General features: G+C 40.8%; 1 protein-coding gene across 1 annotated transcript in view; it reads left to right on the top strand.

Annotated features, from left to right (window-relative positions):
- Positions 1-21,263, top strand: part of dner (delta/notch-like EGF repeat containing) — a 75,100-nt gene that overhangs the window by 42,463 nt on the left and 11,374 nt on the right. The window contains exons 4-8 of the mRNA XM_005746897.1: positions 2,895-3,058; positions 6,114-6,262; positions 7,045-7,198; positions 9,677-9,790; positions 19,409-19,642. Coding sequence (XP_005746954.1) covers positions 2,895-3,058; positions 6,114-6,262; positions 7,045-7,198; positions 9,677-9,790; positions 19,409-19,642 — 815 coding nt within the window. The remainder of the gene's footprint in view (positions 1-2,894; positions 3,059-6,113; positions 6,263-7,044; positions 7,199-9,676; positions 9,791-19,408; positions 19,643-21,263) is intronic.

The raw sequence follows: 21,263 nt of genomic DNA, 5'->3' as shown, positions 1-21,263 counted from the left end.
TCAGTTGATCATCTACTGTTCACTGAAGCCTCATCAGAAATGGTCTCAGTGGAATATTGGCTGTCAAGAAGTTATTCTTAAGGAAGGGAAACAGGGAGAAAAGACTGACGCATGCCAAATTACACAAGAATTGGACTGAAAATCAGTGACAAGAAGTCTGATGGAGCGACGAATCCAAATGAGCAATCATAAGGATGTATGGAGGAGATGAGGAGACAGGTACAGCAGTGAGTGTCTGCAACCATCTGTCATGGTTTGGGGCTGCGTTTCAGCCTGTGGTGTTGTGGATCTTGTCAAAACGATGGAAATACAGAATAAACACAGAAAAGTAGCATCACTTGCAGCAATTTGCTTTTTCTTCATAACAATGATCCCAAACATGCTGCCAAAGCACACCTGGATAGAAAAACACTGAATGAAACACTGCGTGTCATGGATTGGTCTCCCCAGAGCCCGGACATCAACATTAGTGAAGCAGTGTGGGGTCATCTTGACAGAGAACAGAACAAACAGCAGAAACATCCAAAGAAGAGCTTTGGATGTCCTTCAGGAAGCCTGGAGAACTATTCCTGAAGACTACTTTATAAGGAAGTTGGACTAAGAGAGTTCAGACTGGTTATTAAATATTGAGCTTATTAGAATTGTATAAACTCTGTTTATGCCTCATATGCTGTATTGCCAAGTACACTTACACTTGTTATAATGAGTCCCTGCACCTATTTCCCATGACGGGCTGGCTCAGTATGTTTACACAGCACTACAAATATCAGTCTTTAATTCTGAATAATTTATTACCATTTTATATTTTTTCATGCCAGCAAAGTTGACTCTGATTTTTTATGTTTTAGTAATGAATCAAACAGCTTGTTACAAACACTCCTGTGTGCTTATTTGTCACGCCAGGCACATCCCGTATCTGTCATTTTTTTTATCCTAATTTCTCTGTAAATCTGTTTCATCTGTGGCTGAGTGTATGAAAAGCACACAGAGGTAATAATAACAATTACTGCTCTTATGAGTAACAAGCGTTCATTAGAACAGATACGTGACGGCGGGAGCTGAGAGCGTAATCAGATTGATTTTTGTTTTTGTTAATATTGGATGGATTAGGTGTGGGAGTGGGGTTAGAGGGCTTCTCAATTGCATTTAAACAAGAGGAGGCTCATTGAAGCTGCTGCCTCTCACAACCCCCAGTGACAGATTTCACTCTGCTCTGCGTGGTGATCCAGCTCGACTCAGCTCGGCTTGGCTCTGCTCTTTACTGTCTCTTCAGCAAGCAGCTGGTGGAGCTCGGCGTCTCTGGCATGAAACATGGCGCGCATTGTTCTTCTCGCTCTGCCCAGAGGGATTAGATCATCCTGCTGGCAGCACGATCCCCAGAACAGTAGGCCTCCAGATACGGGATTTACCCTCATGGTCCGTGTTGGCTGTGGCTTTGGTAGCAGTGAGAGATGGACTGAGCTCTGTAAATAATACTTTGTCTCATCGATATCATTTGGGTTGCTGATCTTGGCCTCTGCATAGACATTAATTTGGAATTGCTCAATAATAGGTTTGTCTAAATAAGAGACAAAAGAGATCATTTTGGTGTCACTGGTATTTTTATGTAACTTATGTTTGAATTATGTGGTCTGCAGAGACCTCCGTGTCCCCGGGGGTCTATTTAATGGCTCAGTGTGAATGATGGATGCCAGCAACACTGGCTGTATTTCACAACTCTATTCACAAGATTCACAGTGTTTCCACAAGAAGCATCAACCTCTCTGGCAGTCATTACTCACAGACCTGACTATGATCCCAGCTTGGACTCACCAACAGGAGGACAGTACTTTAATCATCGGGTACGCCGCACAAAATGTCCTTCTGTCATGCGCCGTGGTGCGCGGGCACGAAAGGATCCAGGCGCAGACTCCGAGCTAACAAAAAGACACTTTATTAAAACAACGAAAGGCGACCCGGGGAAAGTAGAGAGCAAAACAGAAACTAAAAATCCGGGGAAACAATGACACGAGGAAGCCGGGATCGGGACGGCGGGGGGCTGCAATAGAAAGGGGAGATGATTACTAGGGAGCCAGGAAGCGGGGAGAACATATCCGGACTGAGTTAGAGTAGGGGCTTACGATAGAACGGAACCGTGGGAGCTCGGGAGGGAAGTGTGGCAGTCCGTGGGGGCAGGAAGTCCGTGGAATGGTGAGTGGGCCAGGTGAGCACCGCGAGATCCAGTTGAGCCGGAGGACAGGCAGGTAGCAGACGCCGAGTAGAAACCTGGACAGAAGTAGGCAGGTTAAACAAAGTTCCAAGCAGAAGAGAATGCACACTTTTCGTGGAAGTCTGGTTACCACTGTGGAGATGACTACGGACTGGCGTGGAGCATCCGTCAGCGCCGGATTAAGTGGATCTCCGTGTAATCACCGGGATGGAGAGCAGGTGTGCTGGTGATGGCCCAGCCCGGGGGTGTGGCTACCCGAGCATCACGCATTCCACAGACACAGGACCACGGACCATGACACCTTTGGTACAAAAACTGACTGACTGTTGAGCTGCTGTCGACCATGACGTGTGCACACGGGATGATATTTCACCAAACTTCTTCTTTTGAATAAAATAACCATTAGCAGAAGCAGGCAGCTTCACATAGAAGATTCATTCATGTGTCTAATATTTCAAGCTGACATGCTGACATTTTAAAAAGGTTCATGGCTGGCAAGATGGATTAGACCCTCGCTAGGTATACAGTAGCAAAAGCGTGCACTACGTGGATTGTGTTTGAGCACTGAGTCTTGAATTTTCTTGTGCAACCTATGATTTACACACTGAAGGCTGTAAGCGTTCGTCACGAGCTGGGAAAGCAGCCTCATCATACTTGATTCCCTTCCTGTCTCTGCTCCAAACAGGGTCGTGGTGAATGCCAGTGGAGCTCCCGTGCTGTGGCGAGTGAACGAAGAGGGTTTCCTCCGTTCGTCCATTTTGAACGGCACCACCATGTGGTTCCTGCAGACCCCGGATGGACTGGTGGTGCCAGACCACTTGCTTCCCCTGGGACAGAACTACTTCCTGAGTAAGCCTCTGGTGTCCTGGTACTTTTTAATAATGCCTTTTGGGAAATATTAGCATGCAAACACAGGAAACTACAATAGTGGACATGTGCCAAACATCAGCATGTTAGCATTTAGCTCTTTGAGGCAACCAGCCCTGAGCTGTATTTCTGGACACAGAAGCCAAGAATCTGGATTTGTCTTTACTTAAAGGCATCAAAATTAAACAGCCTTGAGAAGAACAGAGGATTTAGTTTGTTATGAATAATTTCTTTAAAAAAGCTGGTAAATCCGGTTTGAGTATGTTTGGCTCAGATTGCATAGAAAATATAGGCATACGGTGCTTAACAAATTTATTCGACCAGCTGCCATAAAATCAAGAAAACACTTTTTTAAAATTGAAAATGATGTTGTTATTTTTTTAAGCAAATATTAAACTGAATTCATGTTTTCATATCCAAATTTGAGCAGAAACACTGCAAATGAATTAGGCGCAACACTCCACCACTAAAAACAAATGTTCAGGAACGCAAGTAAACGGATGCAGTTTGGCATCTTAATCAAAAATAATATCGCACTTGTACTATTTTTCTGCTTTTTTTGGTAAAAACATTTAATTTGAACATTTCTAACCACAATGATTATAGATATTATAGATTAACGAGCTTGTGCTTATAGGCGGATTAACCATGACAGAAACATAACAAACAAGAGCTCAACTCCTCCTGAAGGACAGGGCCTATATCAAATCTGTGATGTCAGCATTGGTAATATAAAAATCTAGTGTAGGAACAAATGTAATCGCATGGCAGGATGCTGTAAAAGGACCAAACTTCAGCCAGGAGAACAACTGAGATAATCCATCCACAATACATTCATATACTGCTGCATGGGCTGGGCTGTAGTTACATCCTAAGGTTTTAAAAACTGAGCTTAAATAAATGATTAGCGGTAATAAAAGCCGAGGGAGGTCAACAGGGATCACTGACTGTTTTAGGAGCTTTTTGAGATCAAATAGAAGAAAATACATAACATTAAACATGTTAACAACACAAAAGCCATATTAAACGCCGACTACTTTAGACCTGGAAGTAGGATTCGTCGCGTCATCACTGAACAACCGGATAGGCTGTAAAGATTTTAAGATTCGAGTGTGTTGTACAGCGGTCTCCGTGCCCTGTCATATGATACATTACTTGATATGGTTTCTGGAATTTCGTTTTCAAGGTCGACTTTGACCTTGCTGCCTGAGAATGAAGGCCAAGGTCAAATGTTTAGCCCACCTAGGTACTCGTGTCCCCCAAGGCTTGGTGTATTGTTGTGAAGTTTGAGGATGATCTATAAAAAAAATTGTGGGAAATATAAATAGATAGTCCCTCGATGATTCCAAACCAGCCATAACTTTATTAAAACTAGATACATATTTACAGAGAATCGTGTGTTTTTTTAATTATTTAATGTGTATGGCAGTTCATCCAACAACCACAGAAAAGCTGAATTTGAAACATTGTCAAGAAGCTCCAAATAGATCATTTATAGCCGAGCCAAAAACATCAGAGGATTAATGAATTTAAATAAGTTGTAATTGCGGCGTTTATTCTTCAGTGTCATCGGGGGAAAATAACATAACATTTGCATATGTGAGTCAGAATGTTTTATTTGCATACCGAACAGACATTTATGCTGATATTCCATCTGTGTTTTAATACCGAGCTTCACACGGGCAGTTTTTGAGTATTCACAGAGTGGTGCCAAAAAACGATGGCGTGAGCTGCAGCGGGTGCCGCCGGGGGTTAATTGGAGCCTCGCTCTTTTGACTGAAGGGCTGGCTGACCCCTGCGTGTGCTCTACATACCTGATGCTGTTTCGCTACTCTTCCCGGCTGCTGACCTTGACACGTCTGGTAACTCGGTGGCAGCTTCACTGGAGAGAGACGGAGGGAGGGAGAAAGAGAAGGACACGGTGGCGGTGGCAATGACACTGGGGAGTTAAATCAGAGAGAAGAGAGGATGAGGAAGGATGGAAGAAGGAGAAAGAAGAGTTAGATAAGGAGGGAGCAAGGGAGGAAAGGAGACAACAAAGAAAGGGATTAGAGGAAAGGATAAAGGGACGTGAAAGAGGCGTGAATGAAGGACAATTTGCGGGAGAAGGATGAAGACGCAGGCGGTATCGCATTTATTGAATAAAAATGCTTGCAACAAAACCAAACTCACATCTACGCATGATTTTAAGCGTGCTGCATGTTTCCCTGCAAGATCAGGGGACAGGAGGAAAGACACAGGCACCCATCTACACATGGGACGGAAATGCCATGTTTGTGGCCATGGGCTTTCCTCGCAGTTTAAAAGCGCAATGACTGTGCAGGTCCGACTTTCAGTGTCATTGTGCTGACGATGGTTCGGTCGGGGATGACGGAGGAACACGCGTCGTTTTATCAGGGCTCCGATTGGCCGAGGAGCTTGCATCATCGCTGTCGTCACCGGTGTTACTCCAAAAGAATGGCAGGTGATATCCACTACAAAGCTATTTTTATCCGAGTGCCCGCGAAGCTGTCAGCTTTGATTGAACCTATAATATGAGATGTTCTACATTTATAGATCCAGAGATGGGGAGAGACAAAGACAGAGGGGCACAGTCTCTATTTTGGTCACTGTAATGAACTGAATCCATCAATTCTTTTATTACCACTTAAGTTTTATGCAGTTTTGGGGCAGCGGTGTGTACTTTTCCTAAAGCATTGTTAAATGAAAGCTGTGTGCGGCTGCTGCAGGCCGATGTTTGATGATTCACTCAACATGCTAAAAGGCTAAAAATACAGCTGAGCGCTAGGCGAGAAAAGAGAAGGGCTTGCCAACAATTCATCCTCTGGGGACCAGGAATCCTTTTAAAAACTCTCCAAAAGGTGTTGCGATATTTATAAATGAAGAGTCGTGTCTGAAAATAGAGAAAGAAAGTACATCTTCAGACTGCTGTATGGTTAAAAACTCCACCACGAGTCCAATTATCCATCCAAATTATCCATCACATATTACTGTACTTGTTGTATAAATGAGCAGATTACACACTCTCTTGTGGCAGGTGTGATTCGCGTTGGCGCTCCCACGGCCCCGGAGGTCACGCTCCGTCTCAACCTGACGGTGAAGGCCAGCAGCTGTGTGGAGCCCGGCAGCAGCTTCAGTGACCCTCAGTGCTCCGGAAAAGGCAAATGCATCACCCAACCCTCTGAGGTGAGAACGTTTCTTTTCTTCACCCGAGAACACGTTTCAGTGCTCGCTGATACAAGAAGCTACTTTCAGCAGTCAGTATGTGACTAAAAGGAAGAATCCTTGCTTTAATTCAAAGGGTTTTACAAATTAAAGCCTTTTTTATGCACAGCCCTCCAATAGGTTCACGTTTTATGGGACAAACTAGCATAAATTAGTGAAATAAATAAAGGTACCACCGCTGAATGGGCACGCTCATTGCTTTAGTTTTAGCAATCTCTTTATTGCTTTCTAACATCTAAAACATGCAACTTCCAAAAAAGCTGAATTCCCATTATCATCATCATCAGAGATGCATTATTGCGCTCTGTTTTGATCACTGAAATTTAATAGCTGGAAGAACAAACACTGCGGTGCTATTTTTGATTTATGCTGGCCTGTTTTAATTATCCGTTGCTCATAGTTAAAAATGGATCCACTGAGCCCCAACATTCACGTACCGAACCAAAAAAAGATGTAGCGGTTGGTTGTGCCTCTTAAGCGTGAATGAAAGTGTAGAGAGGGAGGTGTTGGAGAGGTCATCTCACCGTGTCTGGTTTTGTGCCGTTTCTTCTGTTTTCCCTCGTTAGCTGAGAAAACCAAACTGTGTCACCGCTGCTCATAATTGCATTGTTGTGTCGCTGAATTATTTCACAATCTGCGATCTCATTATTACTGTTTCACAAGTTTTTCCTCCCTCCTGCCGTTTCGCCGTTAGGGCTCCCTGATTTGACGCGTGAAATCTGTGTGCTGTCGCTTTTTTGCAGAGCACCTTCTTCTGCGAGTGCGAAGACGGCTACACCGGGATTTTTTGTGAGGAATATGATGCCTGCCACCACCGACCTTGTCGCAACAACGGCACCTGCACTGACATCAGGCAGGGGGGTGAAGGACGCAACTTCACGTGCACCTGTCAACCAGGTGTGTGTGGTGAACTTGTTCTCATTCCAGAGCGTCAGATATTGCTGCTTGGAGGCGGATGCTTGTGCTCGTGATTTTCACTCACTGAGTTGTTTTGTTTTCATTCACTTTTTTCACCAAAGCTGACTTTGCAAGGTTAAGAAAAGATTGTGTTTTGGGTTAAAACTCACAGCATTAACCCTTTTGTGTGTGGCCTATCACACTATCAGTGTTTTTATGCCATATCGTGTGGTTTTACTTTCAGTGCTGTTTTTGAGATAGACTGTTTGAACATCTCAATTCAGGTTTATTTATATAGTGCCAAATTACAACACCATTTGTCTCAAGGTGCTTTATATTGCAGTGTCAAGATACAGTACTCTGAAGAAAGCTCAAACAATGAGCAACACGTGGTAAGGATGTTGGTAAGGAACAACTCCCTGAAAAGAGAAAAAGGAGAAAATAGAGAGAAGGGACAAAAGGGAGGGAGAAGGTAAATTAATGATCTGTTCAAATGGTGAATAAAGGTGGTAAATGGAAAGAAGTGCTCAGTGCATCACATCAAGTCCTGCATCAGTCTGAGCCTATAGCAGCATACCAAGAGGGTTCAGGGTCACCTGATCCAGCACTAACTATAAGCTTTATCAAACAGGAACGTTTTAGGGATAATTTTGAAAGTAGAGAGGGTGTCTGTATCCCGAATCCAAACTGGGAACTGGTGCTACAAAATACCCGTCTCCCATTCTACTTATAGAAACTCTACACAAGTAAGCCTGCAGTCTGAGAGTGCAGTGCTTTATTTGGACAATATGGTACTATGAAAATCTGTAAGATATAATAGGGCCAGAATATTCAAGATCTTGTATGTGAGGAGAAGGATTTTAAATTCAATTCTGGATTTTGCAGGGAGTCAATTAAGACTCTCTCTTTTTAGACCCTGTCAGGACTCTCGCTGCAGCATTTTGCATTAACTGAAGGCTGTAATAAATTACAGTTGTCCAGCCAATGAGTGATAAATGCATGAAGTAGCTTTTCAGCAGCACCCGGAGACAGAGATGGAAAAAGAAAAGCACACCCACATATTTCTTTAAAATGCTAATTAAAGGACATACATTCCTCACAGTGTTACTGGAGGCCAAGGTAATGCAATCCAAAGTAAGTATCAGCTAGACACCATGTTTCTAAGAGCTTTTGGGCCGAGTACAATAACCTCAGTTTTATTTGAATTTAGAAACAGAAAATTTCATCCAGGCCTTTATACCTTTAGGACATCTGGCTTGATGGATAAATATAGCTGGGTGTCATCTGCATAGCAATGGAAATGTATGCAATGTTTTCTTGTAATGTATAAAAACTAGAAATTTAAAAAGTAGTGGTCCCAGTATGCTTTTGCATTTGAAGAAGATTCCCCATTCACATATTTTGGACCCTGACTGTGTTGTCTTGGCTGGGAGGTGAGAGCCTCTTTCATTAAGAAAATGTCTGAATAAAAAGAGCAGCAGAGAGTAGCCTGAACTTTTGATCTTGTCAGATTTATTTTGAGACGGGAACTGGAAAAAAAGACCCTGTGGTAGGAAGGTAAATGTCACAGGTGACTACTGATTGCCAGTCACTTCTCATTAGCATGTTGTGCTAACGAGACCTCTGTGAGCGTCTGTTTGGAAAAAAAATTAAGAAAGCGGAAACAGACAGCAAACATCACCGTCTTTACTAGGTGGCTCAGGTGGTCTTGCTGACATTATTCTTTAATTAGAAACCAAATTAGGCACAACTCTGAGCAGCCACTCTTAATAATATTAAATATTACTACGATCATGCTGTAGTTAGGCGTTGTTAGGTGGTTGCTAGACAATGTGATGACATCATAATATAACATGCCTAAATTGCGTTTACATTAGGTGTCATTACAGTAAAATTAATATCAGGCTTTTTTAATAAGGTGTTGTAAGTGCACAAAGGCTACAAATGTGTCAATTTAGCCAGCTGGTAGGTTGTTGCTAGGCAAGATGATGACATCTTAATGTATCATGCATCCCTCAAGTTACGTGGATATTCATTATTTAGTTATTACCCTAAAGTGAAAATCATGTTATAGATGGCATTACAGCCTGTTGTTAGGTGGTTGCCAGGCTGGTAACATAATAATCATGATATCTGATGTAGATAAAGACTCTCAGGGGTGTAAGGTGTACCTGTGTGCCATTTTTGGCTGTTGAACTGATTGTGTGGGAGCAATTTGCAGGCAAACAGAGATTTCATGTATTGGAATAAAACAGCTAAAAGGTCAAGAGTAATAACACAAATGTAATAACACAGTACTTAATTAGCAATCCAACAATCTAACATTGAAAGCAAATCATTTCCAGCTTTTCCATGTATTCATCACTTTAGTCTTCTGCAGATGTATAAATATTTATATATCACATCCTTGTATGATAACAATACACAGAATGTTAACTCCAGCAAAAGCAGTGTGATCATAAACCTCGTGTCTCTCAGGTTATGAAGGAGAGCGTTGCCAGTTGTTGGTCGATCACTGCGTCTCCCAGCCCTGCAAGAATGGAGCCACTTGTTTCAGCAGCCTGGCCGGGCCCAGGTGTTACTGTCCCGAAGGTAGGAAGCCCGTTATCGCATGCTAGAACCAATCGTGTGCCGTAAGTGAATCAGAAGGAATGAGTGAAGTTGCCAGAAATGAGTGGTCTGTGTGCTTGAAATTGCCAAGAAACCTCACAGCTTATGGTGTTTGTGTGCCTTTGTGAAAAAGAAGGAAAAGCAAAGAGAAATCTGTAGAAATACGCTTGCCGCAGTAGTGTGTGCAGCTTTTAGCTGTTATCATAGACGCTGCGTGTGTGCGCGTGTGCATGTGTGAGAGTATCTGTGCCACTGACATGCTTAATTTGAGCCCTCCTCCTCTATTTTAATTAGTCTTCATAGCCCAATTGACCTAAAACCTGTGGCCACAAAGCAGTTGTCAAAACAGCATTTCTCAACACTGCGGTTTCCAGTATGTACACAGACTGTGAAAATATTAGCCGACCGTGGACATCAACATGTGAATAAAGAGAGCCTTGAGTGAAAATTGTTTTGTTGTTCCAGGGATAAATCCCAGCAGTCAGTTCATTCTCAGTCTGGAGGAGGCCTCGCACACATTATCAGTCTACAGCTGCCTAAGGAGCAAGGTCTCCAGAGAGGAAAGGAATTCATAATCCACTGCTTTTATGAATGTTGTCTTAAGATTAAAGCAATATTGGTGAAAGCTCAGTCAAGAACTGTGCCAAAGCAGTCAGTGTGCTGAGATTTTGTGAAGGGAGAGGTTTGAAAAAACTTCATGCTGCATCTGAATTTTGACTTTTACACAAGTTTGTTGCCACATGTTGTGTAACCTTAGAAACGAATTCAAAGTAGCGACAAAGGAAAAACTGCATATTTTACACACAAATCTCAGTTCGGGAAAGGTGATAGATTTCACACTGCAACAGCACCTGGTTGTTGGAACAAATGCAAAAATAATGGCAGAGAAAATCAGTAACAGCCTGGAAAAAAAACGTTCCACCCACACAAACTCAAAATGACAAATCCATAGAAAAGGGTGTTTCATTACAGGCCATGATTTCTAACAAGGGATTAATCGATATCTCAGTAATCATTCAGAACTACAACACCTGCTCACACACTGCATGAGCAAATATTCTGCTTTTCATAAGGTAGCAGGTGGGGGTCAAATTGAGAAGTGCTTGCAGGGCTCAAAGATGACCCCACGATGTCTTATTATCTGTATGTCAGAAACTGTAATGTCTTTTGTTTTTTTTTAAGTGTGTTTGAAAACTAGGGAAGACTTCAATTCAAAGAATTCAGTTCAAATGTATTTATACAGCAACAAATTACAACAACAGTTGCCTCAAGGCTTAAGGAAGGAGATCCTTAGTAACAGTGTTAAACTGCTGTGTCAAACATAAGGCCCAGGGGCCAAAATCGGCCCAGCAGAGACTATGATCCAGCCCACTCGACAGCTTTGCAACAAGTGAAGGACGGCATGAGTTTTGAATATTTAACTATATTTATTACATATTATTCAATATTATTACCTTCCTGTTTTATAGGTATTTAAAATAAAAATTTCTGTAAATGACCAAAAACGATCTGTTTTATAGTTAAATGACATTCTGGGCAATGAGTTACCAGAACTTGTTCCAAAATTTTATACATTTATTTTTTACAGTTTATGCCCAAAGAGTCATTGGGACAGACTTCATTCTTTTACTATCACAGCATTTCTTTGTTATGCAGAAAATATACTGCTGAAATTGCACTTTATTTTCTAATACCAACATATCTTAGGGATTAAGTGTGCAGTTAAACTTCTTCATACCGATAGACCGGGGGGATTCACTGGTCTGGCTTACTTGAGATCAAAGTGGGCTGTATGTGGACCACGGTGTGAGTGAGTTTGACATTCTCAGGTGTAAAACCTCTGAGTAAGAAATCATCAAAGGCTTTTATTCACAACTCATGCAGGTGGAAAAAAAAATGTATTCCACCTGTTTCAAATTGTTATAAACCCAACAAACGGCTGTTACTGGCTTCCTATGACAGCCAGCTGGTGCCGTCTTGCACCTTCTAGCAGGAATCACTAAGATGAAAAACAGAATGGCACTACATGCAAAGAGTCCATACAAACATTTCCTTGGTGAAAGTTATCTGATTTCTGCCAACTCCACCATTCTCACACAGATTTTAGTTGCTCTTTCAAACTGGAAACACTCCACCTATGTCGATGCAGGAACACCGCACAGTTAAATGAATTGACAACAGCCTACTGCGCCTTGTAGCTGGGGGAAAAGTTTGCCTACTGGTAATATCAATGGCAGTGATAACAGCTGATAACAACCATTTAATGGACCGATAACACTGGCTTTCCAGCTTTTCTTCTCTCTCTCTCTCTTTTTGGGAGCCAGTAGAGCAGAAACGCTCTGCAATCCATGATAAATGAGACACTCTGTATTTATTATTTTTCTCCACTGGCAAAGAAGTACAAGCAAAATTAAACAGCCAAATTGGCACATGCAGAGGATGCGTGTTCATGTTTTTAAATGCTGCTTAGAGCACAGATAGGATCTCTTCCCATATAAGTTTTCTTTCAGTGTCTGCACAGACACAAGCAATAAGTAAAAGGATGGGAGGCATGACAACTCCAGTAGCTGTCATCAGAGATGCATCAGCTTTGGGATCAATAGGGCAAATACGACAACATGAGCTGCATTTTGATTTGCTCGATTCGCCTCACAGGGAAACAAGATATTCTCATCCCTGTTTGTTTTTCCTACCGGCAGCATTTGACAAAAACAAATTTTCAGAGAGAATTTGAGCCAAGAAACAGCCAAACTGGTGTTTGAGATCTCTATCCACTGGTTTTTATTGGTTTTAACCCACAGTTTTTACTGCAATCAGCATCCTGTTATCAAAAATATCTCTACATTTTTCCAATCTATACCTGCTTTTCGACTCATAATAACACAAAGTATGTACTTAGTTCCAGCTGCAGCACTTTCTCTGATGTAGAAGTCATAGAGGTTCACTTGCAATTTTCAGTTTTCAGTATAGCACCATATTGCAATAATACTTGCCGCAAGCAGGGGCGGATCTACTGTGATGGCATGGGGTGGCATGTCCCAACCTAAAAATAATCTGTTGCCACTCCTAGTGTCACTCTAGCTTTGCATATGACAACATTGTTTATTAAAATAACCTAGCATTAAGAGTTTGAGCCTCGCTACAATTAACATTGAATACATGAAAACATCGCCCACAGGTTGATATAGATTTATTTTTTGTTTTAAGCAGCAATCGACCCTTGATTGTGCCAGAGTACATTTTAAATCAACACCAGGGGCATTTCAGATCAACACAGGTGGTTGATTGTTACAGTCTGGAAATGAATGAACGTGTGTGTAATAACCCAATAACTCATGAAAAATGATGTTTACATTTTTGGAGAAAATGTTTTCATGATAGTGCAGGTTTCTGACATTTTGTGTAAATTTAAGCATGTGACACTTTAATTATTTGTAATAAAAAGAGCGTTAGACATGTTAGAAGAGTTAGACTTGTGTTTCTAACACGAGTTATAACACGTTGTGTAGCTTTCTGGATTTTAAACTTACTGGGCTACACACTTATTCATTATATAGGCTAGGACAGTACATAAAATCAAAAAATATTACATTATTCATGTAACTGAAATGTCTAATTATTTGGGTTAAAGTCAATAAGAAAGTTACAGACTATGTTTATATGAAACGTGTATACATGCTGTATTTAATATATTTTAACCACATATACAGTCTGAAAGAAGGCCTCACACACATTATCAGTCTACAGCTGCCTAAGGAGCAAGGTTACCAGTGAGGAAAGGAATTCACAATCCACTGCTTTTATGAATGTTTTCTTAAGATTAAAGCATATGTGTAAAGTAATAGCTTTGATATCCATGCCACCCTCAGATCTGCCCCTGGCCTCAAGGTACCTTATATTGTAGGTAAAGATTAATACAGAAAAAAACAACAATTGACAAGCATTTGACAACAGTGTGAAAGAAAAACTCCCTTCTAAGAGGAAGAAGCTGAACCATAATTTCTCCTGAAAACAGTGACTTCCAAAAAATTTATCAATTTGTGTGGTCAGAAGCAGAGAGTTTAATAAACAATGAACCAGGTGTCCGGGTTTGCAGCCTGACTGGGTCTTACTAAGTGTCCTTACCTACCTGCTTCATCATTTCCCTGTCACATGGCCTTAAAGAAAAAACAAATCTTCAGTCCTGACTGGCAGATAACAACCTGTAGACTGTGGATCATGACAGCAATCATGCCTAATTTACAGGGAATGTCTTGGGTTGTTTTTTGTGCATGTTAGTATCAGTTGGAGATTTATTATCTGGACAGAAATTGGAAATTTTCAAATGTTTTGAAATGAAAACCTAATTGTTTGGACGTAGCCTTGTTTTAAGATAGACTTTGAGAAGAAGAATGCAGGAAATTTAACTTTGATCCAAAGTGCTGGCAAAGTCAAACCTGTAGGTCTCATGTTTAATCTGAATTTCATGTGTAAGTAGGCCATGTTTCGCACTCTGAATCCTCAACAGAGACAACCACCATCATATTAACTTCTTCTCACTTACACACACCGACAGAAAAGTGTGAAGTGTGAACGCCAGCACTGTGGCTGCCTCCAGCCAAAAGTAGAAGGGTGGAGGAGTGAGCAGGCTAGCTAAATTTATACTGTTAACTCCTGGCAGTTTGAATGCTGGCAGCAGGGACGAACAGACTCCTCTCTGTCAGCTGGGACCTATGTCACAGTGTAGTTGTGCCTCTTTAGATAAATGTACGTGTTACCGAAAAAATAAAAGCTGAACCAGACAAAGAGAGAAATGAAGCTCAAGTTCTTAAATGGAGCTAATATGTTAAATACGAAGGAAAGCGGGGGATTAAACCACAGCGGAACAAATGCAAATCAGGAAATTAAATTTATGTGTGTGTTCGGTATCAGCGGCGCTTTTGGAACTGTATGAGAGAAACAGGGAAAGGAAGATGAGATGAGGGGGCTTGGAAGAAGTCAGAGGACCAAAGAAAGGAAGGGATGAAGCAGAAAGAGAAGGAGGCAGCAAAGGGAAGAAGAGCTGTGGTGATATTTTCCCTGCCTGCTCCTGATTGCTCCTGTCCTCTCTGCTGAATGATAAATGTCCTGCTCACACGGTGAAATAAAGTCTTGCAGATCAATGGATGCTTCAGAGAGATCTCTTCATTAGTTCAATTGAGTGTGCACTCTGGTGCAGTCAGCACAGGGAGTTACTACGCTGTGAATCAGAGGACCAAGACATACAAAGAAAAGGTATGTGCGTAGAGACTGTGTCTTTCTGCTCTCTGCAGCACAATGGTGGTTCTCATGGGAGGTGAACACGGAGGAGGAGGAGGAGGATGAGGAGGAGGAGGAGAAGGGGTGACGGGAGGAGGTTATTTTTAGAATCGGAAGATAGGTGAAAGAGGCAGAGGCTCACAAGATAATGAGAGGAGGCGAAGAAGAAACACGTGAGGCACATCAGCAAATGAGATCATGGATGTGCACAGGACAGAGCCCCCATACAAACACGGAGGAGCATGACGGAAACAGACTCAGCCCCTTCAGAGATGCTGGTGTAGCATTATAGATGTCCCTGTCAACACAATATTTCGGTGTGCGATAAGGTGCTGTCACTCTGTTTTTTTGGTGACCTGACTAAGGAAGAGGGACTGATAAAAGAACATTTTGAGTCAAACCATTTGCTCTCTCTTTCTTTCTGAGGATATTATAGAAAACAAGCCATTAATCAGGCTTCAAGGTGTAATTTAACATTTTTCTGAATATGCTGAATTGCTTCTTTGAGGACCACTGTTGGGCAAGTTACTTTGAAAAAGTAATTAATTATATTTACTAGTTACTTCTTCAAAAAAGTAACTGAGTTATTAACTGAGTTACAAGATTCTAAAAGTAATTAATTACTTGAAAAGTAACTATTGCGTTACTTTAAAAAAAAGTTTTTTAACTACTTTCCTCTACATTTCACCTTTAAAAACTATTTACTTTGCCTTGTTTCGTATCATCCTTTAGTTTACAGTTATGTTTTCATTTTGACACACTGTATTAACACAATTGATCTAAATTCAGACAAAAAACATAAAAGTTGAAAAGGTTATATTTTTTACTGTAACAACCACAAACATGTTTAGTGAATCATATTTCATAACTTTAAATGCAAATATAAATAGTCAATTTTAAAATCATATGCACAAGTTTTGCAAACAACAAAGTTATTTGCATCCATTTACCTTTTACCCATTTTTTAAATAACCATTCAAACTATTTACAGAACAATCAGCTGTTCTGTATTCAGTGAGATGCCACACAAATTATTTGTGCCACTCCAAAAACATAATTTCTGTCCACTATAAAGGAGAACATCACAGCCTGATACCTGCAGGTCTGACAGCAGCAGGTGTATCACTCCTGTTTCTACCTGGAGACAGCAGTCGCCTCATTGTTCTGACACACAACACAAAACTATCCACAACACTACACACTAACTACACAAGACAACACAATAACTACACACTCCAAACATGCTAAACATCACAAATCTCTCAAAACTCGCTCTCTTTTTTTCTGCTGTCTTTCTTTCTCTCTCTCTCTCTCTCTCTCTCGTGCCATCACTCCTAAAACTTTCCCCTCTTCCTAAACAACCAAATGTCATGTCGCCACATCATTTTTTGATTGGTCGACATTTTTCCACAAACACGAACGGGCTGTTTTTTTGTTTTTTTTATTATTTTTTGGTCATAAGCAGAGAGTGATTGCTGCGCTGTCCTTAGACAGTAAACGTGGCGAAACTATTGAGGAAAAAACGCTGTGTATATATTTTTATCATGACTCTGGTTTTACGAGGCTTATCAACACAATTTAAAAACTGGTATATATCACCTTGTTGCTTTGTCTTGAAGTGGTCATGTGATTGGTTTACCACGACTACTTTATTCTTCCTCAGTCAAACAGCAGCACTCATGCGATTGTTTTGCCCCCTTAGCTCCAGGTGTTGTGCCAAAAAGTGATCGTCTGCCAGAAAGTGATTGCTCTCCGCGGGAGCGGGCTCTCGATTACTTACATAGACAGCTGCTTCCATGCAACTGATATAAGGTGCAGCAAGCTAAAGAAAGCTTCAACCGTCTGTTTGTTGAAAAATAGTAGTGCGACCGCACCACATTTTCTTGTTAGTAACTGTAACGGCGTTGTAACGAAAGAAATAGTAATTAGTTAGATTACTCGTTACTGAAAAAAGTAACGCCGTTAGTAACGCCGTTATTCCCATCACTGTTGAGTACTGATTCTGCAGCATCAAAACTGTTTTATATTGATCATTGCATACAGGTGCTGTTTCTTTTTTCAGTCACATTGAGTAGATACAGTTAAATTATTGCATTCTAATTTACACTCACTGGTCACTTTATTAGGTGCACATTTTCAGGTGGTCATTAATGCAAATACCTAATCATGAAATCACATTGCACCAGCTCAATGTGTTTAGGCATTTAGACATGGTCGAGACAACCTGCTGGAGTTCAAACTGCTGATCTACTGGGATTTTCACACGCAACCATTTACAATTCACAACGAGAGAAAAAAAGAGACATAAAAGAGAAAATCTCTATTTAGCAGCGTTTCTCTGAGAGAAAATGTCAGAGGCCAGGAGAGTGGCCATACTGCTATAAGTTGATAGGAAGGCAACATTAACTCAAAGAACCAATCACTACAACCAGCGTATGCAGAAGAGTGTCTTTGAATGTGCATCATGTCAAACTTTGAAGCAGTTGACCTGCACCAGCAGAAGACCACACCAGCTAACAGCTAACAGCAGGAAACTGAGGCTACAGTTCACACATGCTGAGAACATTGGAAAAATGTTGGTGTGATAATGAGTCTTAATTTCTGCTTTAACCCCCAAAGTGTAGGGTCAGAATTTAACATACACAACATGAACACATAGATCCTGCCTCCTATCAAAGGTTCAGGTGTAATAGTGTGCTGGATACTTTCTTGGCACAGTTTGGACCCCTTCGTTCCAACTGACCACAGTTTAAATATCACAGCCTACCTGAGTTTTGTTGCTGACCATGTCCATTCCTTTATAACGACAGTATACCCATCTGCTGATGGCTGCTTCCAGCAGGATAGCTCACCATGTCAGAAAGCTCAAATAATCTCAGTCTGGTTTCTTGAACATGACAATGAGTTCGCTGTACTTAGATGGTCTCTACAGTCACCAGATCTCAACCCATGGGGTGTGGTGGAATGGGAGATTAGCATAATGGATATGCAACCGAAAAATCAGCATCAAGTGTGTGAGGCTGTCATGTCAATATAAAATACACTGAAGGCACAATGGGCTCTTGTCAGGTACTAGCAAAGTGTACCAAACAAAGTGGCCAGTGAGTATATAAAGTCTGAATTAGTTTAACTTTCTCCTGAGCATTTTCTCTATTAGACCTACCACATATCATACAAATACTGCCCTTTGTTTGTTCTGTTTGAGGAGTGTTAGCTTAGCTTAGCAGAAAGCTAGCACTGGAAAACGGCTAGCGTAAATCTCTCCAACCACTGCGACACACTGCCATTAAAAAAAGTTTGATCTTTTTTACTGAAACATTTAAAACATAGTTTTACACTGACAGAGTTGTGTTACAAAAGAATTAGACTTGAAAACATTAAAAGCACATATATAATTCAAACTAGCTTTTCTACATATGTAATGTTTAATGTGTTCTTAATTTATGATGTATTCAGTGACGCAAGTAAACAGGACCTGGCTTTGTGTTTCCTCCGTGTGTAGTTTTAAAGGTAAATTGACTGTTTACTGACTTTAGCTTCACTCCCTCTTTTGACAAAAAAGTAATCCGGTGTGTTTTCTTGCATACTAAACTTTTCTTTTCAGTAAATAATAGCATGTAATCTTAAACTGCGCGCACTTAAATTATATAACCATACGTACCAAATGCACAATTTAAGAAGTGAAATAACTGCGTCAGAAAAATGCTTTTAAGTCTAAAACATTACAGGAGTATAATATAACCAGGACTGTTTAATGCACTCCTGCATTACTTACTGTGGTTTTCTTGCATGAAAAATGTCTTTATTTATTTATTTATTTATTGCTTTAGGGAAAGCATTTGACTTCATCCTATTGTCCTGCTCTGTACATATTTTTGGTTGCTGGTGCTTTGTCATCATATTTAATACACCGTATGCAGCATGAATAATTGAAGCACATCCCTTTAGTTAGTGGTTATAAATGCAATAAAGTTCACTCAAAGAAAATAAAAACAAAACTTATGATCCCCTTTAACTGTAGAGGAGTTTCTTTTATCCCATTAACATTTTTCTGCAAAGTTCCATTTGCATTAAGAAGCGGCTTCAGTGGGCAGTTGAGTGGGTGCAATTTTATGCCAAAGTAGATGCCACATATTGGATTGCAACACCCGCCTTGCATAAACACAGCCCCTGCTGTGTCACCCACTGTTGAAAGCAGGTTCATCTGAATCCCAAAGCTTTCCCTTCAAAACTAACAATTTACCAGTAATAGCGCAGCTGTATGCTTTAAGCCTCTCCTTCCAGCAAATTAAGGATATTTGCTCCCTCTCTGCCCTCTCACAGGTTACCAGGGTGCTACATGTGAGCAGAAGGTGGACCCATGTGCCTCCAGCCCCTGTCACAATAACGGGACATGCTACGCCCAGGGCCCCGGCCCCCTGGGGTTTGGATGTAGCTGCACAGCAGGGTTCACAGGACCCACCTGCGCCCAGCTGGTGGACTTCTGTGCCCTGAACCCCTGCGCTCACGGGGTCTGCCGCAGCGTGGGAAACAGCTACAGGTGTCTTTGCGTGCCAGGTAACCTTATAGTTAACATAAAAGGGCTCGGTCTACTTAAACTAAAAGAGTTTTATGACATCTATGAATCCTCAGATAGTTTTACTTGTTATGTGAGGAGTGGAGGTAATTCTTTTAAATGATCTGATTAAAAATTAAACCAAATCAGCTACAAAGGCTGAATTAAACTGCACCAGAAATATAATAGGCTGATTCATACAAGTAGAAAAGTTGAAACTTTGTTTACTTAAAAGCCTGAAACCTCTGAGAGTAGAGTGGGGAGTAGAGTGAAGCTGGACTTTTTATTTTTAAATAAAACTACATGTCCACTGAGTTCCTGGACCGATGAGATTTTGACTGATGTCACTGAGAAATTCACATTTTAAAAGCCTTCATGAAACCTCTTGAATCCTTACTTTGATCAATCTCCGCTCTGTATCTGGACTTACCACCAGCACATTAAACTTTGTAATAAGTAAAAGGATGGTGACTTGTAGTCCTGGTTTAGACTCAGGTGTGTTTAAATGTCATCTGCCCCAACGATGAGTGTTTCTTTTAGACGATAGCACGGCGCTGCTTCTGCTGAGGCCTCACTGATTAAATCAATTGAGTGGAATGATGACTTGTCATTATCTATTGTCTTGCAATTACCTTGCTAGGATGGAGAAAATGATGACTTTCCCAATGGCCCATCAACATAATTTGACACTTTGCCCCTGCTTCTCACTGTTTATACACGCTGTCAGTCAAATGTACAGAGGAGTAACCATCTCAGTGTCATATTTTATGCTCCCATTCACACTCCTTTCACACGGCTAATCTAGTTCCTGTCTCTTTGGAAGAATGGCAGAAAGCAATTAGAGCTTAAAGTGGATCTATTTGGAGCTGATTTCCTGCTCCGTATATGTGATTCACAGACCTAAACTGATAGGAGCAGCTCGTCGCTCTGTCTGAAACACGCTGTTTTATCTCTTCTTCCTTTAAGTTTACTTTATTCTGATTGGCTGCCCCTCACAAATAAAAGGTTTAAACAGCAGGTAGGTGGGGCTTCTGTATCTGAGACGACCATTTTAACTATATCACCTCTGTGTGATTCACACTGAGTCAAGAGTAGAAAAATAAAACGGTTGAAAACAAGAGTTTAAGTAGTCTGGAGATTTCCACCTGTACACACACTGACCTCAATATTTGAGATTTTAGCCCTTTTAATATTAGAATCCATTGTTGTAACAAAATATGTCTGCCACAAAATAAGGAAGAGCAAATGGTCCACTTTGACCCTTTAAAGTCTAAACCCTGAAATAATCGCCAGAATTTTGTATTTTGTGACAATGAAACTTTTCATTAATTTAATATATGACTTTTAATTCCTATTATATTTGCCACATTCATTTTTGCAGCATATTTATTGCTTAAAAATGTAGTGTGGAATTTATTTATTTTAATAAATACATATAAATCGCACTGATAATGTAGAAGTCTGGAAATTCACAGAAACTGTATGCGTGCATCAAATATGATACATTAGGCATTAGGGGCTAAGATTACAGGGAGTGCAGAATTATTAGGCAAGTTGTATTTTTGAGGAATAATTTTATTATTGAACAACAACCATGTTCTCAATGAACCCAAAAAACTCATT

Source organism: Pundamilia nyererei, unplaced genomic scaffold, assembly GCF_000239375.1.
Source record: "Pundamilia nyererei isolate P.nyererei 1_Seehausen unplaced genomic scaffold, PunNye1.0 scaffold00185, whole genome shotgun sequence".
NCBI classification, from domain to species: domain Eukaryota; kingdom Metazoa; phylum Chordata; class Actinopteri; order Cichliformes; family Cichlidae; genus Pundamilia; species Pundamilia nyererei.
The sequence above is the reverse complement of the archived record's forward strand: the minus strand, read 5'-3'. Positions and strand labels throughout refer to the sequence as shown.